Below are 23,790 nucleotides of genomic sequence, written 5' to 3'. Positions count from 1 at the left end.
TATTAGGAGATTTCTTTACCTTTTGAGCACCTGCTGTATACCAAGCATACATCATGATCTCTATGCTCATGGCACTCATGTTATAGGGGAAGTGACAAATAATAAATAAATAAATAATGTATGTCATTAGAGACTGTGAAAAGTGCCATGAAGGATATAAACAGGATCATGACAAGTGATTAATTTGTACAAATTTTCATCTGATAAAATAAGAATGATGGTAGAATTTGCCTCTCAAGGCTGTTTCAGGATTAAGGTAGATGATGCATGATTTGTGCTTAGAACGGTGCCTTACACGTGAGTTAGTTGAACATTCTGTCAATGTTATTAGTGGCTAATATCTTTCTTATATAATAAGTGAGGGAGGCTGCCTCCAGTTAGAGCAGTCAGGGAGGGCCTCCTGGAGGAGATGGCTTTTAATCTGACACGCGGGACTTCCGTGGTGGTCCAGTGGCTAAGACTCTGCACTCCCAATGCACAAGGCCAGGGTTTGATCCCTGGTCAGGGAACTAGATCCCACAGGTTGCCACTAAAGATCTTGCAAGCTCTAACAAAGATCAAAGATCCTGTTGCTGCAGCTAAGACCTGGTACAGTAAAATTAATAAATAATTTTTTTTAATCTGACACATGAGAGAATGGGACAAGCATGTAAATAATAGGGGGAACAAAGGCTAGAGGTCAAAGAAGGAATGCCTTATCTCTCCCTGAAGCAGAAAGGAGATCTGTGGTCAGTGGGGCTGGAGAAGGATCCAATGAGTTGAGGACCAAGAAGTAGGCACAACTCCAGCCAGATGAAGAATTTGGATTCTGTTTTTCTAGCAAGGTAGGAGAGTGAATGCTTTATGCTTTAAAATCTCCCTCTGAGAGTCATGCAGAGAGTGAACTGTAAGGGTGAAAGCTGCAGGGCCAGGATGGAGCCTTGCTGGCTAGAGTGCTGGCAGGAGGCTGGAAGGCAGAGTAAAGACTCTGTGTGTGGGGTGGGGGGTGGCAATGCATTGGTTTCCCAGAGCTGCCAAAACAAGTTTCTACAAAGTGGGTGTCTTAAAACAACAGAAATTTATTCTCTCACAGTTCTGGGGGTCAGAAGTCTGAAATCAAGGTTTTGGCAGGGTCCTGCTCCCTCTCAAAGCTCTCAAAATCCTTCCTGGCATCTCCCAGCTTCTGGTGCTTGCCGGCAATCTTCGGTGTTCTCAGGCAGCAGATGAATCACTGCAATCCGTTCCATGAGGTTGCAAAGAGTCGGACACAACTGAACAACAATCTCTGTCTCATCATATGATGTTCTCTCTCTTGGTCTCTAGGTCTTTGATCTCTTCATATAATGACACTAGTAATTGGATTTAGGGCTCTCTAATCCAGTCAGACCTCATCTTGATTTGCATTTTAAATACATCTGCAAAAACCCTATTTCCAAATAAGGTTCACACTCACAGGTACTGGGGTGTTAAGACTTTAATATAACTTTTCTGAGGGACATAGTTCAACCCACAACAGGCAGAAGGGTCCTGACTGGCCATGCCTCCAAGAGGCCGTGCTGGAGAGAAGCCAAACTGGCCCAACTTCCCCAGCAAGAATAACCTGGCCACACACAGAGCATCAGCATCTTCAACCCCTATAATAGGGGTTTGAATGCTCTTTAGTTATCCCTGGCTGCTCCTTCCAAATCAGCAGGCAGGTGGCACAGAGGTGGGAAGCGCTGCAGATAAGGAATGCTCCTTCTTATTCATCTGTCTTCACCACACTTCTTCCATTTCCAGGTTTAATCTTAAGTAAAACTATTAATTCATGATTCCTTTTCAGTGAGTCCCCAGTGACTTTAAACAATCTACAGACATAGGCGGATTTTCTTAGATTTGTGGAAAGAGGAGACCTGAGGTTTATCTCAGATGGTGCCCTTAGTGTGTGACCTTGAGCAAATCGTATAACCTTCTGAGTTTCAGCTTCCTCTTCTATAAAACGAAGGCACTGTCCCGGGCTGGGGGTTCTCAACCTTGAGGATGTGTCAGAATCACCTGTGTTGCTAAAACACAGATTGCTGGGCCTCACCTCAGAGCATCTGATTAAGAAGGATTCTGGCAGAGCCTGAGAATTGCAATTCTAGAAAGTTTCTAGACTTTGTTGTTGCTGCTGGTTGAGGAACCAGTCAGAGAAATACTGTCCTAGATAATCTCTGAGATTTCTGCCTATGATTCTATCCCATAATTCTACAAAACGCAAATTTCAATTTAATATGAGTAGGCAAAGTAAAATGTCTAAATTTAATTATCAAAATCTGGCTTTCCCAGTTTTATTGACATATAATAGACAAATGAAATTGTATATATTTAAAGTATATAATGTGATGATTTGATATACATATATATTGTGAAGTGATTACCACATCCATTAATTAATTAACACCTCTGTCACTCCACATTACATTTTGTGTGTGTAGGTGTGTGTAGTGAAAATGCTTAAGATCTACTCTCTTAGCAAATTTCAAGTATACAATGTCATATTATTAACTATAGTCACCATACTGTACATTAGATCCCCAGAACTTATTCATCTTATGAATAAAATCTCTACCCTTTGACCAGCATCTGCCCATTTCTCCCAGCTCCTGGCCACTGCCATTATACTCTCTTTTCCTATGGGTTCAATTTTTTTAGGTTCTAAATATGTGGGATCATCTACTATTTTTCTTTCTCTGGTTTAATTTACTTAGCATAATGTCCTCCAGTTTCATCCATGTTGTAGGTGGCAGAATTTCCTTCTTTCATGGCTGAATACTGCTTCATTGTGGGTTGAATATTTTTCTTTATTTATCATTTTTCTTTATTCATACACTCATTAATGGACACTTACAGTGTTTTCACATTTCGGCTACTATGAATAATGCGGCAGTCAACATTAAAGTGTAGGTATATGCCCAAAATACTGATTTTATTTCTTTCATATGTACACTCAGAAGTGGGACTGTGATATCAAATGGTGGTTTTATCTTTATAAAATCTGGATTACATATAAATACATGTCCCAGTCACTGCTCATCTTATTTTTCACCTTGGATTTATCTCTCCTAACCTAAAGGTGTTGATTAAAAGGCTCCTCTTTCTCTATATTCTCCGTACACATAGACTATGCACTTTCCTCTGCCTTGTGAGTCCTGCACATACAAGACTCCTGCAGAAGTCAACAGAATGTTGACCTAGAGCTTAATAGAATCACCTACTCCTGGTAGAACTTATTTGGGGGTGGAAAAGGAGTCAAATAGATGGAATTAGAAATTTGAAAACTATGGCATAAATAAGACTATGAAAAGATCATCAATATCTTTACTCATTAGGAAAATGCAAATCAAAAACACAATGAAATAGAACAATTTACACAGAATTTTTACACAATTATTTACACGGAAATAGAACAATTCTAAACTTTGTATGGAACCACAAAAGACTACAAATAACCAAAGCAATCTTGAGAAAGAAGAAGAACCAAGTGGAGGTATCACACTTCCTGATTTCAAACTATATTACAAAGATATAGTGATCAAATAGTATGGTATTGGCATAAAAAGACACATATATCAATGAAACAGACTAGAGAGCCCAGATATAAACCCATGCGCTTATGATAAATTTATTTATAACAAAGGAGCTAATGAATATATAATGTGTAAAGGACAGTCTCCTCAGTAAACAGTGTTGGGAAAACTGGACAACCACGTGCAAAAGAAAGAAAATGGACATTCACCATGTACAAAAATCAATTTAAAATGGATTAAAGACTTGAACATAAAACCTGAAACCATAAAATTCCATAGGTACTAAGCTACTTGTCATAAGTCTAGATGATAATATTTTTTTTTACTCCAACACCAAAAGCAAAAATAAACAAGTGGGACTCCATCAAACTAAAAACCTCTGCCCAGCAAAGGAAACTATGACAAAATGAAAAGGCAGACTTCCCTGGTGGTACAGTAGATAGGCATCCACCTGCCAGTGTGAGTGACCTGGGTCCATCCCCGCTCCAGGAAGGCTCCACGTGCCTCAGAGCAACTAAGCCTGTGTGCCACAACTACTGAGCCTGGGTGCTGCAATTGCTGAAGCCCAGGTACCTAGAGGTTGTGCTCTGCAACAACAGAAGCCACCACAGTGAAAAGCCTGCACACCATAACTAGACTGTAGCCCCACTCTCTGCAAATAGAGAAAGCCTGAGTGAGGCAATGAAGACCAAGAACAACCAAAAAATAAATAAACAAATACTTTTCTTAATGAAAAGACAACCTACTGAATGGGGGAAAATATTGCAAATCATATATCTGATAAGGGATTAATATCCAGAATATTAAAAAAAAAAAACTCATACCACTCAATAGCAAAATCAAACAAACAATCCAGCTTAAAAATGGGCAGAGGTCATTATGCTGTACATTTTAAACTTATACAGTGCTATATGACAATTATATCTCAATAAAACTGGGAGAAAAAATTGGTCAATGATCTCACAGACATTTCTCTGGAGAAGACATACATGTAGCCAACATGTATTGATACACAAAAAGGAGCTCAACGTCACTGATCATGAGTTCAGTTCAGTTCAGTTGCTCAGTTGTGTCCAACTCTTGCAACCCCATGAACCGCAGCACGTCAGGCCTCCCTGTCCATCACCAACTCCCGGAGTTCACACAAACTCATGTCCATTGAGTTGGTGATGCCATCCAATCATCTCATCCCCTGTCATCCCCTTCTCCTGCCCTCAATCTTTCCCAGCATCAGGGTCTTTTCAAATGAGTCAGCTCTTCACATCAGGTGGCCAAAATATTGGAGTTTCAGCTTCAACATCAGTCCTTCCAATGAACACTCAGGACTGATCTCATTTAGGATGGACTGGTTGGATCTCCTTGCTGTCCAAGGGACTCTCAAGAGTCTTCTCCAACACCACAGTTCAAAAGCATTAATTCTTCAGCGCTCAACTTTCTTTATACTCCAACTCTTACATCCACACATGACTACTGGAAAAACCATAGCCTTGACTAGATGGACCTTTGTTGGCAAAGTAATGTCTCTGCTTTTTAATATGCTGTCTAGGTTGGTCACAGCTTTTCTTCCAAGGAGCAAGAGTCCTTTAATTTCATGGCTGCAATCACCATCTGCAATGATTTTGGAGTCCAAAAAAATAAAGTCTGACACTGTTTCCACTGTTTCCCCATCTATTTCCCATGAAGTGATGCCATAAAGGGACCAGATGCCATGATCTTCGTTTTCTGAATGTTGAGCTTTAAGCCAACTTTTTCACTCTCCACTTTCACTTTCATCAAGAGGCTTTTTAGTTCCTCTTCACTTTCTGCCATAAGGGTGGTGTCATCTGCATATCTGAGGTTATTGATATTTCTCCCAGCAATCTTGATTCCAGCTTGTGCTTCTTCCAGCCCAGCGCTTCTCATGATGTACTCTGCATAGAAGTTAAATAAGCAGGATGACAATATACAGCCTTGATGTACTCCTTTTCCTATTTGGAACCAGTCTGTTGTTCCATGTCCAGTTCTAACTGTTGCTTCCTGACCTGCATATAGGTTTCTCAAGAGGCAGGTCAGGTGGTCTGGTATTCCCATCTCTTAAAGAATTGTTCACAGTTTATTGTGATCCACACAGTCAAAGCCTTTGGCATAGTCAAGATGTTTTTCTGGAACTCTCTGGCTTTTTCCATGATCCAGCGGATGTTGGCAATTTGATCTCTGGTTCCTCTGCCTTTTCTAAAACCAGCTTGAACATCAGGAAGTTCACAGTTCACATATTGCTGAAGCCTGGCTTGGAGAATTTTGAGCATTACTTTACTAGCATGTGAGATGAGTGCAATTGTGCAGTAGTTTGAGCGTTCTTTGACATTGCCTTTCTTTGGGATTTGAGTGAATACTGACCTTTTCCAGTACTGTGGCCACTGCTGAGTTTTCCAAATTTGCTGGCATATCTAGTGCAGCACTTTCACAGCATCATCTTTCAGGATTTGAAATAGCTCCACTGGAATTCCATCACCTCCACTAGCTTTGTTTGTAGTGATGCTTTCTAAGGCCCACTTGACTTCACATTCCAGGATGTCTGGCTCTAGGTCAGTGATCACACCATCGTGATTATCTGGGTCATGAAAATCTTTTTTGTACAGTTCTTCTGTGTATTCTTGCCACGTCTTCTTAATCATCAGGGAAATACATATCTAAATCACAGTGAGATATCATTCATACCTGTAAGAAGAATTGTTATCAATAAGATGAAAAATAACATGTCTTGGTAGAGATGTGCATCTCTTTAGGATTATGGGAATGTTCTTTTTTTTTAATTTAATTTTATTTTTTAACTTTACAATACTGTATTGGTTTTGCCATATATCAAAATGAATCCGCCACAGGTATACATGTGTTCCCCATCCTGAACTCTCCTCCCTCCTCCTCCCCATACCATCCCTCTGGGTCGTCCCAGTGCACAAGCCCCAAATGTTGTTAAACTAGATCATAGTGATGATCATAAAACTCTGTAAATATTCTTAAAATCATTGAACTTACATTTAAAAGGAGTGAATTTTATGGTATGTAAATTATATATAAATAAAGTTGTCTAAAGGCATTTAAGTAATAGAATGCAATTCCATTAAAAAAAAAAAAAAAACTAATAGGATTTCCTGGGCCTCTCTTTGAAGGTCACCTAATGCTGAAAGTGTTTATGACATATGCAGGAGAATTCAAATACCTCTGTTTAGAAAATATCAACCTACTTACCCAGACCAGAAAATATTAGACTGGTTACTAGTTGGTAGAATGATGACACTTAAATACATTAAGCACATTTTTTTCATATTCTTGATGTACCAGGCACTGTGGTAAGTGCTATATGCTTTATTCTTCAGTCACTCTTTCAAAAATATTTTTTGATCTTATATTTTATGCTCAGCATTGTTCTTTATGCTGAAGACACAGTATGAGTAAGACAAAGTCCCACATTTCTTGGAGCTTACATTCTAGTAAGGGAGAAAGACATAAACATGTAAACACACAAGCCATAATACAGATTACTTTAGGTGGTGATATATGAGTTTAAAAATAAGCCTGGATAATGGAGAGAGTCCCAGAAGATGGCAAAGGAGGACAGTGGAAATTGAGGGCTCAGGGAAGGTTTCTGGCAGAGGAGGGGGTAGACTGAGGTAACATTTGAAGAATATAAAAGTGTCATCATGCAAGGATCAGGAGAACAGTGTCCTGGGTGGGGAAATAGCTAATATAAATCACATCAGGCCATAGGAAATGGAGAGATGACCATGTAAATTAACAGAAAGCAGAACAAAGTAGAGGCACCACACTCCTGATTTCAACTATATTGCAAAGCCATAGTAGTCAAACAGTGTGGTATTGGCATCATCTTGGACAGAACTCTCTGTTAATTACATATTAAAAGTCACCCCAGAAGCTTTGTGGATATGGGAACATGGATATGGGAACATGGAAGAGGGAAAGAATGAAGAAAGTAAAGAATTAAGAGTGTGCAGCAGGAGCTAAAGAGAGATGACGGTGGCTTTGATGAAGAGGGTGACAGCAGAGATGGTGAGAGGTACTAGTATCTGGGACATCTTAGGATAGATCCAATAGGGTTGGATGCTCTGTAGAGGGTGGAGAAAGAGGTGTTGAGAATGATCCTTGAATTTTACCTTGAGAAACAAGGTAGAAGGCACACCATTCATTGAAAGGGCAAACTTCTTTGAGATTGACTCTACTATATCCTGATCATGGATGAAGAAACTGGGGCTCAGAGAAGCTAAGCCACTTTGCCCCCAGGTTATCCACCTAAGGAATGGGAGAAGTAGGTTCAAAGCCAGTGACTCCAAAGACCATATTTTGTTTTTGTTTCTTTATTTATTTGGAGGGGCTGTGCTGGGTCTTCATGGTTGTGCCAGGATTTCTGTAGTTGCAGCAAGCAGGGGCTACTCTCTAGTTGCCATGTGTGGGCTTCTCATTGCGGTGGCTTCTCTTGCTGCAGAGCACAGGCTCTAGGGTGCACGGCTTCAGCAGTTGTGGTGCACAGGCTTAGTTGTCCTGCAACATGTGGGATCTTCCCAGTCCAGGAATCAAACCCATGTTCCTTACATTGGCAGGTGGATTCTTAACCGCTGGACCCCAGGAAGTCCCAAAGGCCATATTTTAAACACTGTTTAGTACTAACTCCTGCTCAAAGTGTTCCTTCATCCTCAGCCAGACAGTGGACAGAAATCATGGAAAGTAGCATTGGGTGGCTAGAGGAGGGCTTCTTGGCTAATGGGTGGGCATGTCATTAAACAAGAGGGAGAGGAGCAACTTGAAGGAGTAACATTTTTCCAGTGAATCATATTAAATAACCAGAGTGCCTTATACCTAGTGTCAGGCTAAACAGAGATTGACAGGTAATAACAGCCCAGTAATTACAGGAAAACATCAGCTTTAAAAGTGCAGAGATTCTTGAAATACCTGAAGCCATTTAATATATCTTATGTTTGCTCCAGACCAAGAGTCAGCTCCCAGAGCAAGACTGGTCTCATTACCAAACTAATGGACATCATGCTCTGAGGTGCCTTTCTTTCTGCCAAATAAATCAGAATTTTAAAAACTGAAGCCCAAGATAGCCATGCTGCAAATGTTTGCAAGGACATCACTGAGTGTTTCAGGTATCAAGTTTAATTTGACTTGGCCCGGTCTGTTCTTTTAAGAAAGGCTCAGGAGGCAGCAGCTGGGTCACAGGGAGAATTCCTTCTGCTCTTGCTCTTTGAGCTGAGACAGAAATCAAACCTTGATTCCCTGAGCATACTTTCTCAAGCAGGAATTGCCCCTGTCGCTATGGCCCAAAGGAGTAAGTTGTGATGAAAGTTGTCATTCTCCCCTATTCCCTGACTGTAGGGTTTTTGTTTTTTTTTTTTTCCCCAGGAGTAGAGGATGAAGATAGAAGCTCATTCACACTTTTATGAGCCCCCAGTAAGTGGCAGCCACTGTCCTAGGAAGTGAAAGTCGCTCAGTCATGTCCAACTCTGTGACCCCATGGACTATACAGTCCATGGAATTCTCTAGGCCAGAATACTGGAGTGGGTAGCCAGTCCCTTCTCCAGGGGATCTCCCCAACCCAGGGAAGTCGGCTGATGCCAAATCTTTATATTATCAAAAAGCAGAAGTGATAGCAAAAATAAAAGGGTAAACATTGTGTGTGCCCACTTCTGTGTGTGTGTGATATGTGCACACTCCCTCAGCTGCTCCCCGCACACTCCTGTGCACCGCACTCCTAGGGCCTGAGCATCAGTGGCCTGGACAAAGGGAAACTCCTCCGTGCCTTGCAGACTTTCCTCAGCATTTTTCACCATACAATAGCTCTAATGACCTTGGCATCGAGCTCTTACTGGGGATTAATAACTGGCTGGGTTTAATGGCCCTTACTGTGTCCTGGGCCATTTTCCCAGTCAGCCATTAATTCCAAGCAGTGCCCTGGGCTCTGGCCATTATGACTCCCTGGGCCAAGTGGCTGCCTTGAGGCAAACGGCTCAGCCTCCTTCTCTGCAGACAGAGCTTCCACTGCGCTCTCCCCTGCTTTTCTCCATGGCATTGGTACATAGGGCTGCAGGCAAATTGTTGGTTAGGGCATCACATGATGTCTTCTTTTTATGTGTGTAGATTTTCTCAGAAGACAGAGAAGTGTAGAGGTTGAATTTCATTCACTCACTTATCAACTCACCTGTCTATTCAGTAGCAATTGAGTGTTTTTTATGGGTCAGGAAGCAAGAGAGATTTTGGAGTGACCTAATATGGGTGCTCATGTTTCCTACCAGGGTCAGAACACCTCACCAAGTGGGGCTTTACGGAAAATGTCCCCGAGACTCAGGGAGACTGGATACTGTGAGAAGAAAGAAAGAAAGGGTAGGGATGCAGTGATTCATGAGGAGCCACTACCCCTCTTGCATCCTTGGTGCAGGTTCACCTCCCAGGTGCGCCAGCACAGCCCCAAGTTCACTTTCCCAAACTCTTCAGTGTGATTCATCAACTCAGCGTCTGGGTGCTTCAGTGAAGACTGTCAATACTCCGTCAGGAATCTTAACTCACCAAGGCATGAATATATCCACCCGTTTCATTAAGACACTCAGGATGGTCACAGTCCTGCAATGTGAAGAAGCCAGGCTGTCTCAGAGGAGTAACATTCCAAGAACCTAGGTCCCAAAATCTGTATAGTCATTCCACCTCCCAAGATATCCTTAGTCCCTCTGAATGCAGGAAAGAGACTTCGTTTCCTCCTTTGGAAGGGATTCAGCCTTTGGTACATGCTCTTATCAACTGCAGGAAGTGTAACATTATGTTTAGAACAGTTACTGTCATTTTATTGGCTGCACTTACTAAAAGGCACTTAAGGCATAATTCAGACATCGATCTCTTCTGCATTGTTTGGTGCATCTGAGCAACACAAAGAGAGGGTGCTGGTGTCCAAGGTAATCAATATACCTCAGAGCTCAGGCAGGTGGGCATGAGGGAGGGCTTTCTGGGGCACTGTGGACCCCAGTGTGTTCTGTCCTATGCCCAGGAATCACAGAGGGTCTGTATGGCATAGTCAGGAATGTTGACCTTCCCTAAAAGGGTCTTAATCTGGCCTCACATGGGCATAGGAGAAAGAGAGATAGAGAGAGAGAAGTCCTTGGAATCTTCAGAGGTGTTACCAGTTTCACCCATCAAGCAGCCTGTGCTCTGAGAATCACAGTAGAATAATTCATTACAGGGAAAGAGATACTGGGACCTTTCTTTAGAATTTTTCCCCAGTAAAAATGAGCACAATATCTAGAAATTATAGATCAGACTGGAAAATTCAGGATTAATACTTCTAGGTGAGTCTGATAAGAAAAAGCAGGTTCCAATGGCCTTGGGGTCCAGTGGAAGGAAATCTTACAAAGTGACCTTATCAAGCAAATGGACTGAGTTACACTGTACCTCAGGGGTATATTAAGTGCTCAATGAATGTCTTTTAAATGAATGAACGAATGAATGTCATCTGGCTATTAGCATCTTAGTTGGCCCTCTCTTTGTTTTACGAGTGAGAAAGTTAAGTATCTGATTGGTGATAAAGCCTGCTTTAGACCCTGGGTCTCCTGACCCTAATCATCATTTGGTAATGTGCTATTTGCAGATGCCCCAGTCATCTTTGTAGAAATGTTTTAAGTGGGCTTCTACATGAGTAGAAGTTTCCCAGGATTTAAGACTTTTGGTGCTAAAATCCAAATAACCCCTAACAAACCGGGTTGTTTTTCCACTCCTCAATATTCTCATTAGTAAATAGGGGTGATGATGTATCTTTCTTATAGGGTTATTTGAAGAATTAATGCAATTATATAAAAAGCTCATAACAGTGCCTGGCACATAGGGACATCCAGAAATATTAACTAATATTAATATTAGTTCACTCTTTCCTTTATGTTCCCCGCTCTGCTCTGCTCCAAACAGCCCCCTTTACTAACACTGAGGCACAGCCCTGCAATGTGTCATGTTTTATTGCACATCTTTACTGACCCACTGCCTGCTACTAAAGTATAAACTTTGAAGGGTTCTGTTTTTCCATTCCATTTGCATTCTTACTGCCCAGCAGAGTGCATGTCACCTAAGAGTAGTGAAACTGAAAGTCACTCAGTCGTGTCCGACTCTTTGTGACTCTGTGGATGTAGCCTGCCAGCCTCCTCTGTCCATGGGGATTCTCCAGACAAGAATACTAGAGTTGATGCCATTCTCTTCTCCAGGGGATCTTCCCAACCCAGGGATTGAACCTGGGTCTCACATTGCAGGCAGATTCTTTACTGTCTGAGCCACCAGGGAAGCTTCACCTGAGAGTAACTTGATGTCAAATGAATGATGAGAATTTGCAGTGGTAGAATTGCCATTTCATAAGCCCATGTGTCAATGATTGACTCCGGGTGATTAGTACATACTGACTTGGTATGGACCTACAATGCTCTGCACTCTGCCTGATAATCCCCGAATCAGCCATCACTTAATGAATGACACTGTGCCAGGTCCTACGGTAAGGACCGGGTTGAACTGCATGCAATTTCTATTAATAATTTTTCAGGTCAAATATTGGCAATTTCATATGACTCAAGTTGATTCTATGCGTTCCAGCAAAGTGGAATGGTGCATAAATTATCCCCAGTTAAAGATGAGAAAACTGAGACTTGTGGAGGTTAGTGAATGGCCAAGGTCCCAAAGCTAACAGGTGGTAGGGCCAAGCCTGGACCATCCTGTGTGGGTGCCCTTCGCCACTCTGCGAAGGGCACTCTGCAGTGAGGGAAGGTGGCCGCCCTTGGGTGCTCTTTGTCTGATTCTGAAGATAGAGCCATGGTTCAAGAAACTCCCAGAGTAAATATACAACTGAATACACGCAGAACAAAATTGGAACCAATTTCCTGGGACTGTGCAGGACCCGGTGTGTCCAGTTCAAAGTTAACAGGGAAGGAGGACAGAGTCTCTGGGGAGAATATAATAGAGCAACGGTCCTTCAGAACATTCTTGACTGTCAGTTTCTTGTGCACTTGTTGGCCTTGGCCTCAGGCCCTAATTACATTATCTTCAAACAGCAACCGAGATATTTCTCGTTAAACACGATCAGGGAAATGTATAGCATGTAGGAATGTTGCTGTTCAGAAAACACATCAGGGGTTCAGGGTATTGAAGCGAGCCCCATCCTTGGCGTTGCTATGGTGGTGACTGCAGGCCCAGGGCTCCCACAAGGCATGTGTGCACTCGATGAGCTTAAGGCTTTCTTCACATTTCTGAAGGTGGACCAACTCAGTTTCTCACTCTCTCCCTTTAAAATGGGAGAAACAATCCTAATTGTCATTTCAAAATTATGGCATCTGAGGGGTTACAATTTGCATGTCTTTTCTCCTGTGATTTTTAGATGATGCCTATTTAGGATAAATATATTTGTACAGCATCCAAGAATACTGATATATGCTTAACTTCCAATCAGGTGAGTCAAGAGCATCAAAACTAGTGTCAGAGCACATTGTAATATAGTCTTTTCTTCAACTTAGGGGTAACTCTGGATTCAGAAAGACCTGAATTTGAGAGCATGACTTCATTACTTGCTAGTTATGTATCTGAGCATTTTTTTAAAATGTCTCTGAGCCTTGGGGTATCATTATCTGTAAAATGGCAGTCACAGCAAGCTTGTTACATTGATATGACAGTCTGATATGTTAATATCAGTGAAGCCCAGACCCCCATGTTCGACAGGTCACTGCTGGCTCTTTTCCTGTTGTCCAGAGCTCCCTGACACCAGTCTGATGAGGTAATAGCATCAGGGGTATATTTTGACAAAAGAGGGAGGAGAAAAAAGAGAGGCAGCCCTCAGATGCAGGAAAGTGACCTGCTGGTGCCAAGAGAGCATTGCCCACTGATGGAGTCCTTCTCCCTCTCCTTCCAGCCGCTGAAAATGCACTGCAGGGACTGCGCCCTGGTGACGAGCTCCGGGCAGCTGTTGCGCAGCAGGCAAGGCGCCCAGATTGACCAGACTGAATGTGTCATTCGCATGAACGACGCCCCCACGCGTGGCTACGGGCGGGACGTGGGCAACCGCACCAGCCTGCGGGTCATCGCGCATTCCAGCATCCAGCGGATCCTCCGCAACCGCCATGACCTGCTCAACGTCAGCCAGGGCACCGTGTTCATCTTCTGGGGCCCCAGCAGCTACATGCGTCGCGACGGCAAGGGCCAGGTCTACAACAACCTGCAGCTGCTGAGCCAGGTGCTGCCCCGGCTGAAGGCCTTCATGATCACGCGCCACAAGATGCTGCAGTTCGACGAGCTCTTCAAGCGCGAGACCGGCAAAGACAGGTATGGAGGCGAGGGCAAGAGGTGGCACGGGAGACAGGCTAGGGCGAGGAAACGTTCTCCCTGGCTGGCCAATTCACCAAGAGCGAAGCTTTTTTTTTTTTTTTTTTTTTTTAATGCTTATGTCAGATAAGCTTCTTTTTCTTTAAATTTTTAATCATTTTTTTAATTGAAGTATACTTCATTTACAATGTTGTAGTTTCAGGTGTATAGCAAAGCAATTCAGTTATATGTGTGCTAAGTCCTGTCTGACTCTTCGCAACCCCATGGACTGTAGCCCACTGAGGTTCCACTGTCCATGGAATTTTCCAGGCAAGAATACTGGAGTGGGGAGCCATTTCCTACTCCAGCGGATCTTCCTGACCCAGGGATTGAACCCATGCTCTTAAGTCTCCTGCCTTGGTAGGCAGATCCTTTACCACAGAGCCACCTGAGAAGCCTAATTCAGTTTTGTGTATAAATGTGTGTGTGTGTATATATATATATGGAGAACATATATATGTATGTATATATATGGAGAACATATATGTTTGTGTGTATATATATATATGGAGAACAACTGTATATAATTTTATATATATTATATGTATACTTATGTGTAATATAAGATTTCTCAGATTCTTTTCTGTTAGAGGTTATTACAAGATATTTAATATAGTTCCCTGTGCTGTAGTGTAAGTCCTTGTTGTTTATATGTTTTATATATAGGAGTGGTTAATTCCAAACTCCTAATTTATCTCTTTCCCTCACTACCCCTTTTGGTAACAGTAAGTTTTTATTCTAAATCTGTGAGTCTGTCTCTGTTTTGTAAATAAGTTTATTCATAGTTTTTTTTTAAGATTCCACATGTAAGTGATACGTGATATTCGTCTTTCTCTGACTTACTTTGCTTAATGTGATAAGCTCTACATCCACCCATGTTGCTGCCACTGGAAGTATTTATTCTTTCTAAAAGCTCTTGCTTAGGGCTTTCTGCTTTGGCCCTGCTGCTCATGCTGTGGACAGAGTTCATCTGTAGGGGCCTCCTGGAGATTGGACTGTTCAAGTTGAATTTATAGGCAAAGTGAAGAGAGTATTTATATGGATAATTCGGGGCCATAGCCCTACTTTGGAGGAAGAGGTGACACTGCTGCTGGCTTACACTGGTAGTAAGTGCAAGATAATAGGTTTCTTGCATTTCAGTTCCTCAGGTGAACACTAACCAAAAAGAAGTAAATAGGGTTGTTTTTCTCTTCAAAGGCAAATATTTATTCAGTCAACAGATATTTATTAGTGCCTGCTATTTCACTGCACCTGATATGGGAAATACATATAGTCAAAAGTAAGGCAGATGTAGAACCTGCCCTCCAGGAATATAGTCTTCTAGGGTGGGCAGATGTTCACCAAGTAGTGGCCAATGTGCTAGGTCTTGTGAGGGGAAGAAAATGGTCCTCTGACCTGTGGGACAGGGAGACGGGCTGTAGTCTAGGGCAAGGCTTACCAAACTGTTAGTTACAGATCTGTGATGGGACACAAAATGCATGCAGTGAGTCACTATAAGATTTTTTTTAATATAATAGAAAGAATGGAATAATGTAATAAAAGACAATTTCAGCATTCATTCCCCACAGTAAGTAAGGAAAAGTATTATTTCATGAAATAAAATTTATTTCAGTTTTGTACATAAAAATATACATATACAGAGACGTCTTTTTGATGTGATAAAATCATTCTAGAATTAGATAGGGATAATGATGGCATAACTGTGAATATACTAAAAAGCACTAAATTACGTGCTTTAGAAAACTATGAAATGAAAGCCATGTATAATACATGTGAGCATATACACTCAATCACGGTGTAAAATGTATTTCTTACTGTAAGTCCAAATCTTTTGAAAAGCACTGGTCTAGAAGATGAGGGTCTGGTGGAAAGACTTCTTAAATACATCTTCTCCCAAAGATGTATTTAAGCAGAGGCTGAGGTCAATAAGTATTTATCCAGGTAAAGAAGAACCTGAGAAGTGGAGAAAAAAGTGCCCTTATGGATATGAGAAGGTGAGAAGTGAGAAGACTTGCAGGGGGTTGGAGAAGAGTCCCTGTGACTGTGGGCAGGAGGGTGGTGGTGGGCGGGGTGGGCAGCTGGAGAGGAGGCAGAGATAAAGGGTGAGGAATCGGCTAAATCTCACTGAAGAAAAGGACAGTTACAGGTATCGAAAGGAACAGCGCGGTGTACATAGTGAACAGTGCGGTGTCCAAATACACAGCTCTGGGTTGGAATTTTGACTCTGTCCCTCACTAGCTGTATAGTCTAGGGCAAAATAGCTAACCTTTTAGTAACTTCACATGTGAGAAGTGCACAGTGACTAGGCTTCATAGAACTGGTCTAATGATTAAATTTTACTCGTTTCCTCAATTCTAAAACATTTTTTATAATTAATATGTGTTTAATGATATAACTTACCCCTTTCCTAACAAAAACTGTTCCTGAGCCAATTTCTGATAAAAAAAGAATTTGTTGTTGTTCAGTCACTAAGTCATGTTCAACTGTTTGTGGACTGCAGAACACCAGGCTTCCCTGTCCTCCACTATCTCCCAGAGTTTGCTCAAGTTCATGTAAATTGAGTCAGTGATGCCATCCAACTATCTCATCCTCTGCCACCCTCTTCTCCTTTTGCTTTCAATCTTGCCCAGCATCAGAGTCTTTTCCAATGAGTCAGCTCTTCACATCAGGTGGCCAAAGTATTGGAGCTTCAGCTTTAGCATCAGTCTTTCTAATGAATGTTGCTGTTGAGTCACTCAGTTTCGTCTGACCAATTGTGACCCCATGGACGGCAGCACGCTAGGCCTCCCTGTCCTTCCAATGAATATTCAGGGTTAATTTCCTTTAGGATAGACTACTTTGATCTCCTTGCAGTCCAAGGGATTCTTAAGAGTCTTCTCTAGCACCACAATTCAAAAGCATCAATTCTTCAGAGCTCAGCCTTTTTTTATGGTCCAATTCTCAAATCCATACATGACTACTGGAAAAACCATAGCTTTGACTATATGGACCTTTGCTGGCAAAGTGATGTCTTTGCTTTTTAATACATTGTCTGGGTTTGTCATAGCTTTCCTTCCAAGAAGCAAGTGTCTTCTAATTTCATTGTTGCATTCACCACCCTCAGTGATTTTGGAGCCCAAGAAATAAAGAATAGGAAGTACTAAATCCTTTGGGCTAGCTTAAGCAACTCATTATGGAGAACAGTCTTAAAGAAAAAATAGAGCTCACTCTCCCCAAATTCTTTGTTGGGAAGAGCTTTCTCTTTAAATCCTGGAAATCTTTGTGATCGTTGGAGGGCTGGTCAGACAAGAGTAAGTATGATTTCTGATGGAGTGAGGAGAGCGGGACCCAGCTGCTGGCACTGTGGCCTCCTTCCCTGGAGGTCCAGGTGACTAATTCCATGGTTAGCCCAGTCAGTAGATCACACAGGGAATCTTGTCATCATCACACATTGTCATGAAATCCAGTCATTCATTATCTTTTAAAAACCACAAATAAGACAGACTGCTGCTCATTTGTATGAGTTCTTTAACCAAAGGAGCATTTTATAAGAGAAGGAGAGTGAAGGAAGTTATTTATGGTTTCAATTTTTGTGTTTGGAAAATTCAAAATAAGTAAAAACACTGTCTTCAATAGAAAACACTTTTATTTTGAGTTTAATGGTTGTTTGCTAGATTTAAGTATTCCTGAAACACTGCTGCAGTGTTACCTATATCAAATAATTACACATTGTTCTGGATCGCAACAGTTAGAATTGGACATGGAACAACAGGCTGGTTCCAAATAGGAAAAGGAGTTCGTCAAGGCTGTATATTGTCACCCTGTTTATTTAACTTATATGCAGAGTACATCATGAAAAACACTGGACTGGAAGAAACACAAATTGGAATCAAGATTGCCGGGAGAAATATCAGTAACCTCAGATATGCAGATGACACCACCCTTACGGCAGAAAGTGAAGAGGAACTCAAAAGCCTCTTGATGAAAGTGAAAGTGGAGAGTGAAAAAGTTGGCTTAAAGCTCAACATTCAGAAAACGAAGATCATGGCATCCAGTCCCACCACTTCATGGGAAATAGATGGGGAAACAGTGGAAACAGTGTCAGACTTCATTTTTCTGGGCTCCAAAATCACTACAGATGGTGACTGCAGCCATGAAATTAAAAGATGCTTACTCCTTGGAAGGAAAGTTATGACCAACCTACATAGCATATTCAAAAGCAGAGACATTACTTTGCCAACAAAGGTCCAGCTAGTCAAGGCTATGGTTTTTCCTGTGGTCATGTATGGATGTGAGAGTTGGACTGTGAAGAAGGTTGAGCACCGAAGAATTGATGCTTTTGAACTGTGGTGTTGGAGAAGACTCTTGAGAGTCCCTTGGACTGCAAGGAGATCCAACCAGTCCATTCTGAAGGAGATCAGCCCTGGAATTTCTTTGAAAGGAATGATGCTAAAGCTGAAACTCCAGTCCTTTGGCCACCTCATGCGAAGAGTTGACTCATTGGAAAAGACTCTGATGCTGGGAGGGATTGGGGGCAGGAGGAGAAGGGGATGACAGAGGATGAGATGGCTGGATCGTATCACTGACTCAATGGACGTGAGTCTGAGTGAACTCCGGGAGTTGGTGATGGACAGGGAGGCCTGGCGTGCTGCGATTCATGGGGTCGCAAAGAGTCGGACACGACTGAGCGACTGAACTGAACTGAACTGAACACAGTAGCATGGATTAAAGATACACTTAGTATGGAATATCTGATTTTGCACATCTCATGATCCAGACATTCATTTCAGGATAATATTTTGAAGAAATGGGATAATTCAGTAGATTCTGATTTATGGAAGTTTCACCCTACTTAAAAGTGAAGAAAAAAGTGGCTCAGAAACAATCTGCAATTAAGAAGCATGACAAATGACATAGATGGCCAAGTGGTATTCTTTGATATTAGAAAGTAACTGTACTTGAAAATAACTTTATAATTGAATAAGGGTACATTAGGAAAATATGATTCAGAACCAATATTATAGTAATTAGATAAAAGAAGCATAAATGAAATAACTGCAGGAAGAATATTTCCATAGAGATTATAAATGAGATTCTGGTGGAGCAGAAAGGCCTTTAATTGTAATTTAGTGTGCACTATAGAATTATCAGCTCAGTGTGTTACTTCATCATATAAAAGAATATCTGATCATTTCCCCTAATAAGCACATGACAGCTCTTCATATTCCTTCATTACAGCTGATTAAGTGTAAAAACAGTAGATATTCCTTTGCTGGAAAAAGAGTTTGAATCATTTTAGACAGACAGCACAGAGCAGTTGCATGTCTGTAGCATGTGAGCTTTTCCAAAAGGCTATTATTTTGCAGGTCTGGGGAATTTTAAGTGGCACTTTAAAGAAACCTTCATCTTGGTTTCTTTAGTCCTCCATTTTGTATTCTCCTCATTTTTACCCCTTAAACCTTTTACTGTAGAGTCCCATCCTCCTGTATTTCAGACTGTGGCTTGTGATTTCTACTACATCACACAAAAGAAAGCCAAAATTGTGGGGAAGTTTCTGCCACTGGGAAAAAGCCCTCTTGGTGTTTCCTACAACTTGAAATCATAGGGACACAGGTGTGATTCCTGGATCAGGAATCTGTGGATCTCAATAAGCTATCATTCTCTTCCTGGGCCCCACATTCTCCTATTTATTCACTAACCTAGTTTAAGTCTAGAACAATTGGCCATCTCAAGGTCACAGCCTTGGTGAAGACAAGGTATGGCATGGCCTTGCCTTCCCCTCCCCCATTCAGCTCTGCTACGCACTCAGTCCCAAAGGTCTTAGGAATACATAGTCCTGGTGAGAAAGAAGTGGGATCGTTAATACCTGTGTAGACTGGAGGTCCCAGAATTTTCTGATTACTTCCCTAACTACTGATGATGGATTCTACATAAGAGCCAGTAGCCATGTTAGAAGGATATCAGTTTCTTTATGTGTGTTAAAAAGCACTTAGAGTAATGGCTGAATTATTTACTTCATTTGCTCCAACCTAGCAACCCAGAGAGGAGGAAGGGACCTTGATGTATCAACATACCAGACTTTATACTTCTTATGATGTTGTCTCTCTTAGTCTTTGAAATTACAAATTGCTCAGGAAGATAGAGCTTCCCATGCCTGCTTTCTGGATAAGAAATCAAGGCTCAAAGAATAGTAGTAACCTGCCTCAGGTCATTCAGCTGGTGAATGATAGAAACTAGTAAGATACAAATCTGTGTTATATCCATCTTGAGAATCTTTTAAATGGACTTCCTGGGATATTACTGGATCAGGATACAGTGGAGTGGAAAATAAAAATGAGTAAAGAGATTAAGAACTAGAAAGTTGAAGCCATAAGCTCAGGAATGACTAAATTATCCATTCCTGTCAGGTATGTGATAAAACAAAAGACTTCTTAAAACACCTTTTTTGATTGTTATTCCTTATGTGAAATGGAAATAATGCAAACTGCTTAACAAAAACTCTTCCTCCTTAAAGAGGGGTACTATGCAGTGCCAGTAGAAAAACTTTACTGCAACTCCATTATTCATATCACAGATGGTGCTATGGCTGGGCAAAATCAGGCAGTCTGACCTTGAGGATAAGGTTTTGAAACTGGCTAATGAGGCCTACCATAAGCACTGGGGAAAAAAATAAAAACAGCAATCCCCAAAGAATTGAAATTAATATCCACAGCAGCATAGCATGGTGGACCAAGTCATCCTCACAGGTCAACTGAGACCTTGATGGTATGTCTCCACAGCTACCCTCGGACTCAGCATGTGGTTAGAGCTCAACACAGATGTTTGAATGGGTAAATGAATTAATGTTGAAACCCACCAATGCAATCCTTATATTCTGTCAATTTTTGGTTCTTCTAATAAAAATTTTCATAGGGCTCTGACTCTTTTGATGGAAAATAAAGCAAATACTAAATTAAACATAAGTGTTCCTGTGTCCTCTTCCTCTGATCATTAGTCCCTTCCTAAATGAATGGACTTCTTTTAAGGAAAGACATTCAGTCAAGATTTAGGTGTCAGTTAGTCTAGTTAAAGGCAAGCTTCTACCTTACAACCATTTGATTGATCAATCAATCAACTGGTAGATAAAGACACGGAAAAGGCAATGGCACCCCACTCCAGTACTTTTGCCTAGAAAATCCCATGGACGTAGGAGCCTGGTGGGCTGCAGTCCATGGGGTCGCTAGAGTCGTACATGACTGAGCGACTTCACTTTCACTTTTCACTTTCATGCATTGGAGAAGGAAATGGCAACCCACTCCAGTGTTCTTGCCTGGAGAATCCCAGGGACGGGAAGCCTGGTTGGCTGCCATCTATGGGGTCACACAGAGTCGGACATGACTAAAGCGACGCAGCAGCAGATAAAGACAACTGTATTTATTCATTTTAATAAGCTCTTCATTATCCACCCTGCTTGGAGAAAAAAGAATATTTATTATTCTTGACTATTATAATAGTCAAGTATTCTAGTTAAAAAAGATTTGACACATGAGGATTGTTGTCTTACAAGAAATTGAGTGGTGGGGCTTCCCAGGTGGTCCAGTGGTTAAAAACCACCTTCCAATACAGGAGTCATGGGTCCTATCCCTGGTTGTGAAATAAAGACCCCACAAGCCATGGGGCAACCAAGCCCTCGTGCCACAAGTAAGATCTAATGCAGCCAAATAAATAGATAAATAAATATTTTTTTAAAAAGAAATTGGTAATAACTTGCACATAAACATTGATCATGATCTTTGGCTATGTAGAAGTCCCTTAAGAACCCACCATAATGGAACATTGACATCATTTACCATTGTATCATGGAATATGGTGGTATTGGTAACATATTGCTATCTAGTAAAGTTCTGGCTGTTTATCAAATGGAGAGAGAGAGAGTGTGTGTGTATATAGTCATCCTTGTTCCAGATAAGATTTAAGATGGAAGGGGTGTAATGATTACTTTACCAGCTTGCAGACTAAACTATTGTTCCTTCCAGGAAGATCTCCAACACTTGGCTCAGCACTGGCTGGTTCACAATGACAATAGCCCTGGAACTCTGTGACAGGATCAATGTTTATGGCATGGTGCCCCCAGACTTCTGCAGGTAAGATTTATTCTGCACACGTAATTCATCATCAGTGTTATGCAGTGTTTATAACTATCTGATTCCAAATATCAACCACGAGACATGTCTTACTGTCTTCTTGAAGCAATTAATTAACATGTCCCAAGTCCTGGTTCTAGAAACAACAAACAGCATTTAATTATGTGATATAAAATATTGAAAGTTTTTTGTTTGTGCTGCTGTAGAATTAATCCATCTTGTGGGCTTCATTTATCCTGTGAATATTTGTCAACCAAAAGTAATGCAATAATTGGCATAATATTAACGATGAACGGCGTTAAGAAATATTAGTTTTATTCTCATTTGAAAGGAATGTGGTAATTTTTAATGAATTAAAGAGAACAATTTCTTTGATGGTAAGGCCTGTTTTCTAAAATTAAAATATTCCTTTGAGTCTCTTTCCCTTTCCACATCAGCAGCCTCAGTTTGTGCTTCTAGGACCAAAAGCACAGACATAATTATTTTGATGTATCGCTTTGAAGGAAACAACCATACATCTCTGTTGCTACCTTAAGTTACCTCCTGGCATGTGCCCAGACAGAGTTTGGTATGTAGTCAGAGATGCACTGAGAGACATTCGGGGCCTGATTTGTGGAAGCCTGATTGAAAATTCACCTGTAATCTAGAGGAGTGGTGCCAATAAATTCAGAAAGTTTCCTAGTTCTCAGGCATGCCTGCTGACCTGCACATGGACTCAGTTCTGATCTTCAAATGGTAAAAGAGGGCATTCTCAACTTGTTCATTAAAATTTATACTTGCTTATATCTTCATGTGGTGCTGGTGGCTCAGTGGTAAAGAATATGCAATGCAGGAGACACAGGTTCTATCCCTGGGTCGGGAAGATCCCCTGGAGGAGGAACGAGCAACCCGCTCTGGTACTGTTGCCTGGATAATCCCGTGGACAGAGGAACCTGGCAGGTTACAGTCCAGGGTCACAGATCAGACATGACCTAGCAACTGAGCAGGCATGCATGCATACCTTCATGTATTTTAAACCTAACAGCTTCTCAAAGGCCATGGATCTTTAGATAAATCTACAATTGGAGGTCAGATGCAAGGATGATGACACATGATGAAGTAGACATCATGCCGTTACCACTTTGCCACTTCTCTCCTATCCTTTTTAACCCAAAGACAACACAGCAGCAGTACTAGTGTATGTGTAACAGTCAGGTCACAGAGAAGGAAAGGCATGGGTAGGACAAGATTGTGAAGTCTTCTTGGACTCATGAATCCCCAGGGAAGACATAATGTAGTAAGGAAGGATGTGGAGTCTGTACCCAGATGGCACAGGTTCAAAGCCCAGCCCCGCCACTTACTAATGTGACCTCAAGCAGGTCACTCAATCTCTCTGGATCTTAGCTTCGTTGCCATTAGAAGTGGATGTGATGATAGTAACAGATGCTGCCTCTTAGGTTTGTTGGGAAGATCTCCTGGAGGAGGGTATGGCAACCCACTCCAGTATTCTTGCCTGAAGAATCCCAGACAAGAATACTAGAGTGGGCAGGAATACTGGACAGAGGAGCCTGGTGGGCTACAATCCATAGGGTTGCAAAGAGTCAGACACGACTGAAGAGACTTAGCACACATGCATTCACATAGGGTGGTGGGTGAATTAAAAAAGCGAATACACATAAGTGCTTGGAACAGTGCCTAGTACATGACCAGAGTGAGCGTGGACCCTCATGCTGTTCCTCATCACTTCATGCACTGGCTTTGTTTCCCCCTTTAACAACCTCCATGCAAAAAGGTAGGTTGGACGGTGTTAAAAAAAC

General features: G+C 41.5%; 1 protein-coding gene across 1 annotated transcript in view; it reads left to right on the top strand.

Annotated features, from left to right (window-relative positions):
* ST6GALNAC5 (ST6 N-acetylgalactosaminide alpha-2,6-sialyltransferase 5) overlaps window positions 1-23,790 on the top strand; it is a 216,536-nt gene that overhangs the window by 173,324 nt on the left and 19,422 nt on the right. The window contains exons 3-4 of the mRNA XM_005896806.3: window positions 13,444-13,853; window positions 21,887-21,994. Coding sequence (XP_005896868.1) covers window positions 13,444-13,853; window positions 21,887-21,994 — 518 coding nt within the window. The remainder of the gene's footprint in view (window positions 1-13,443; window positions 13,854-21,886; window positions 21,995-23,790) is intronic.

Source organism: Bos mutus, chromosome 3, assembly GCF_027580195.1.
Source record: "Bos mutus isolate GX-2022 chromosome 3, NWIPB_WYAK_1.1, whole genome shotgun sequence".
Taxonomy (NCBI): Eukaryota; Metazoa; Chordata; class Mammalia; order Artiodactyla; family Bovidae; genus Bos; species Bos mutus.
The sequence above is the reverse complement of the archived record's forward strand: the minus strand, read 5'-3'. Positions and strand labels throughout refer to the sequence as shown.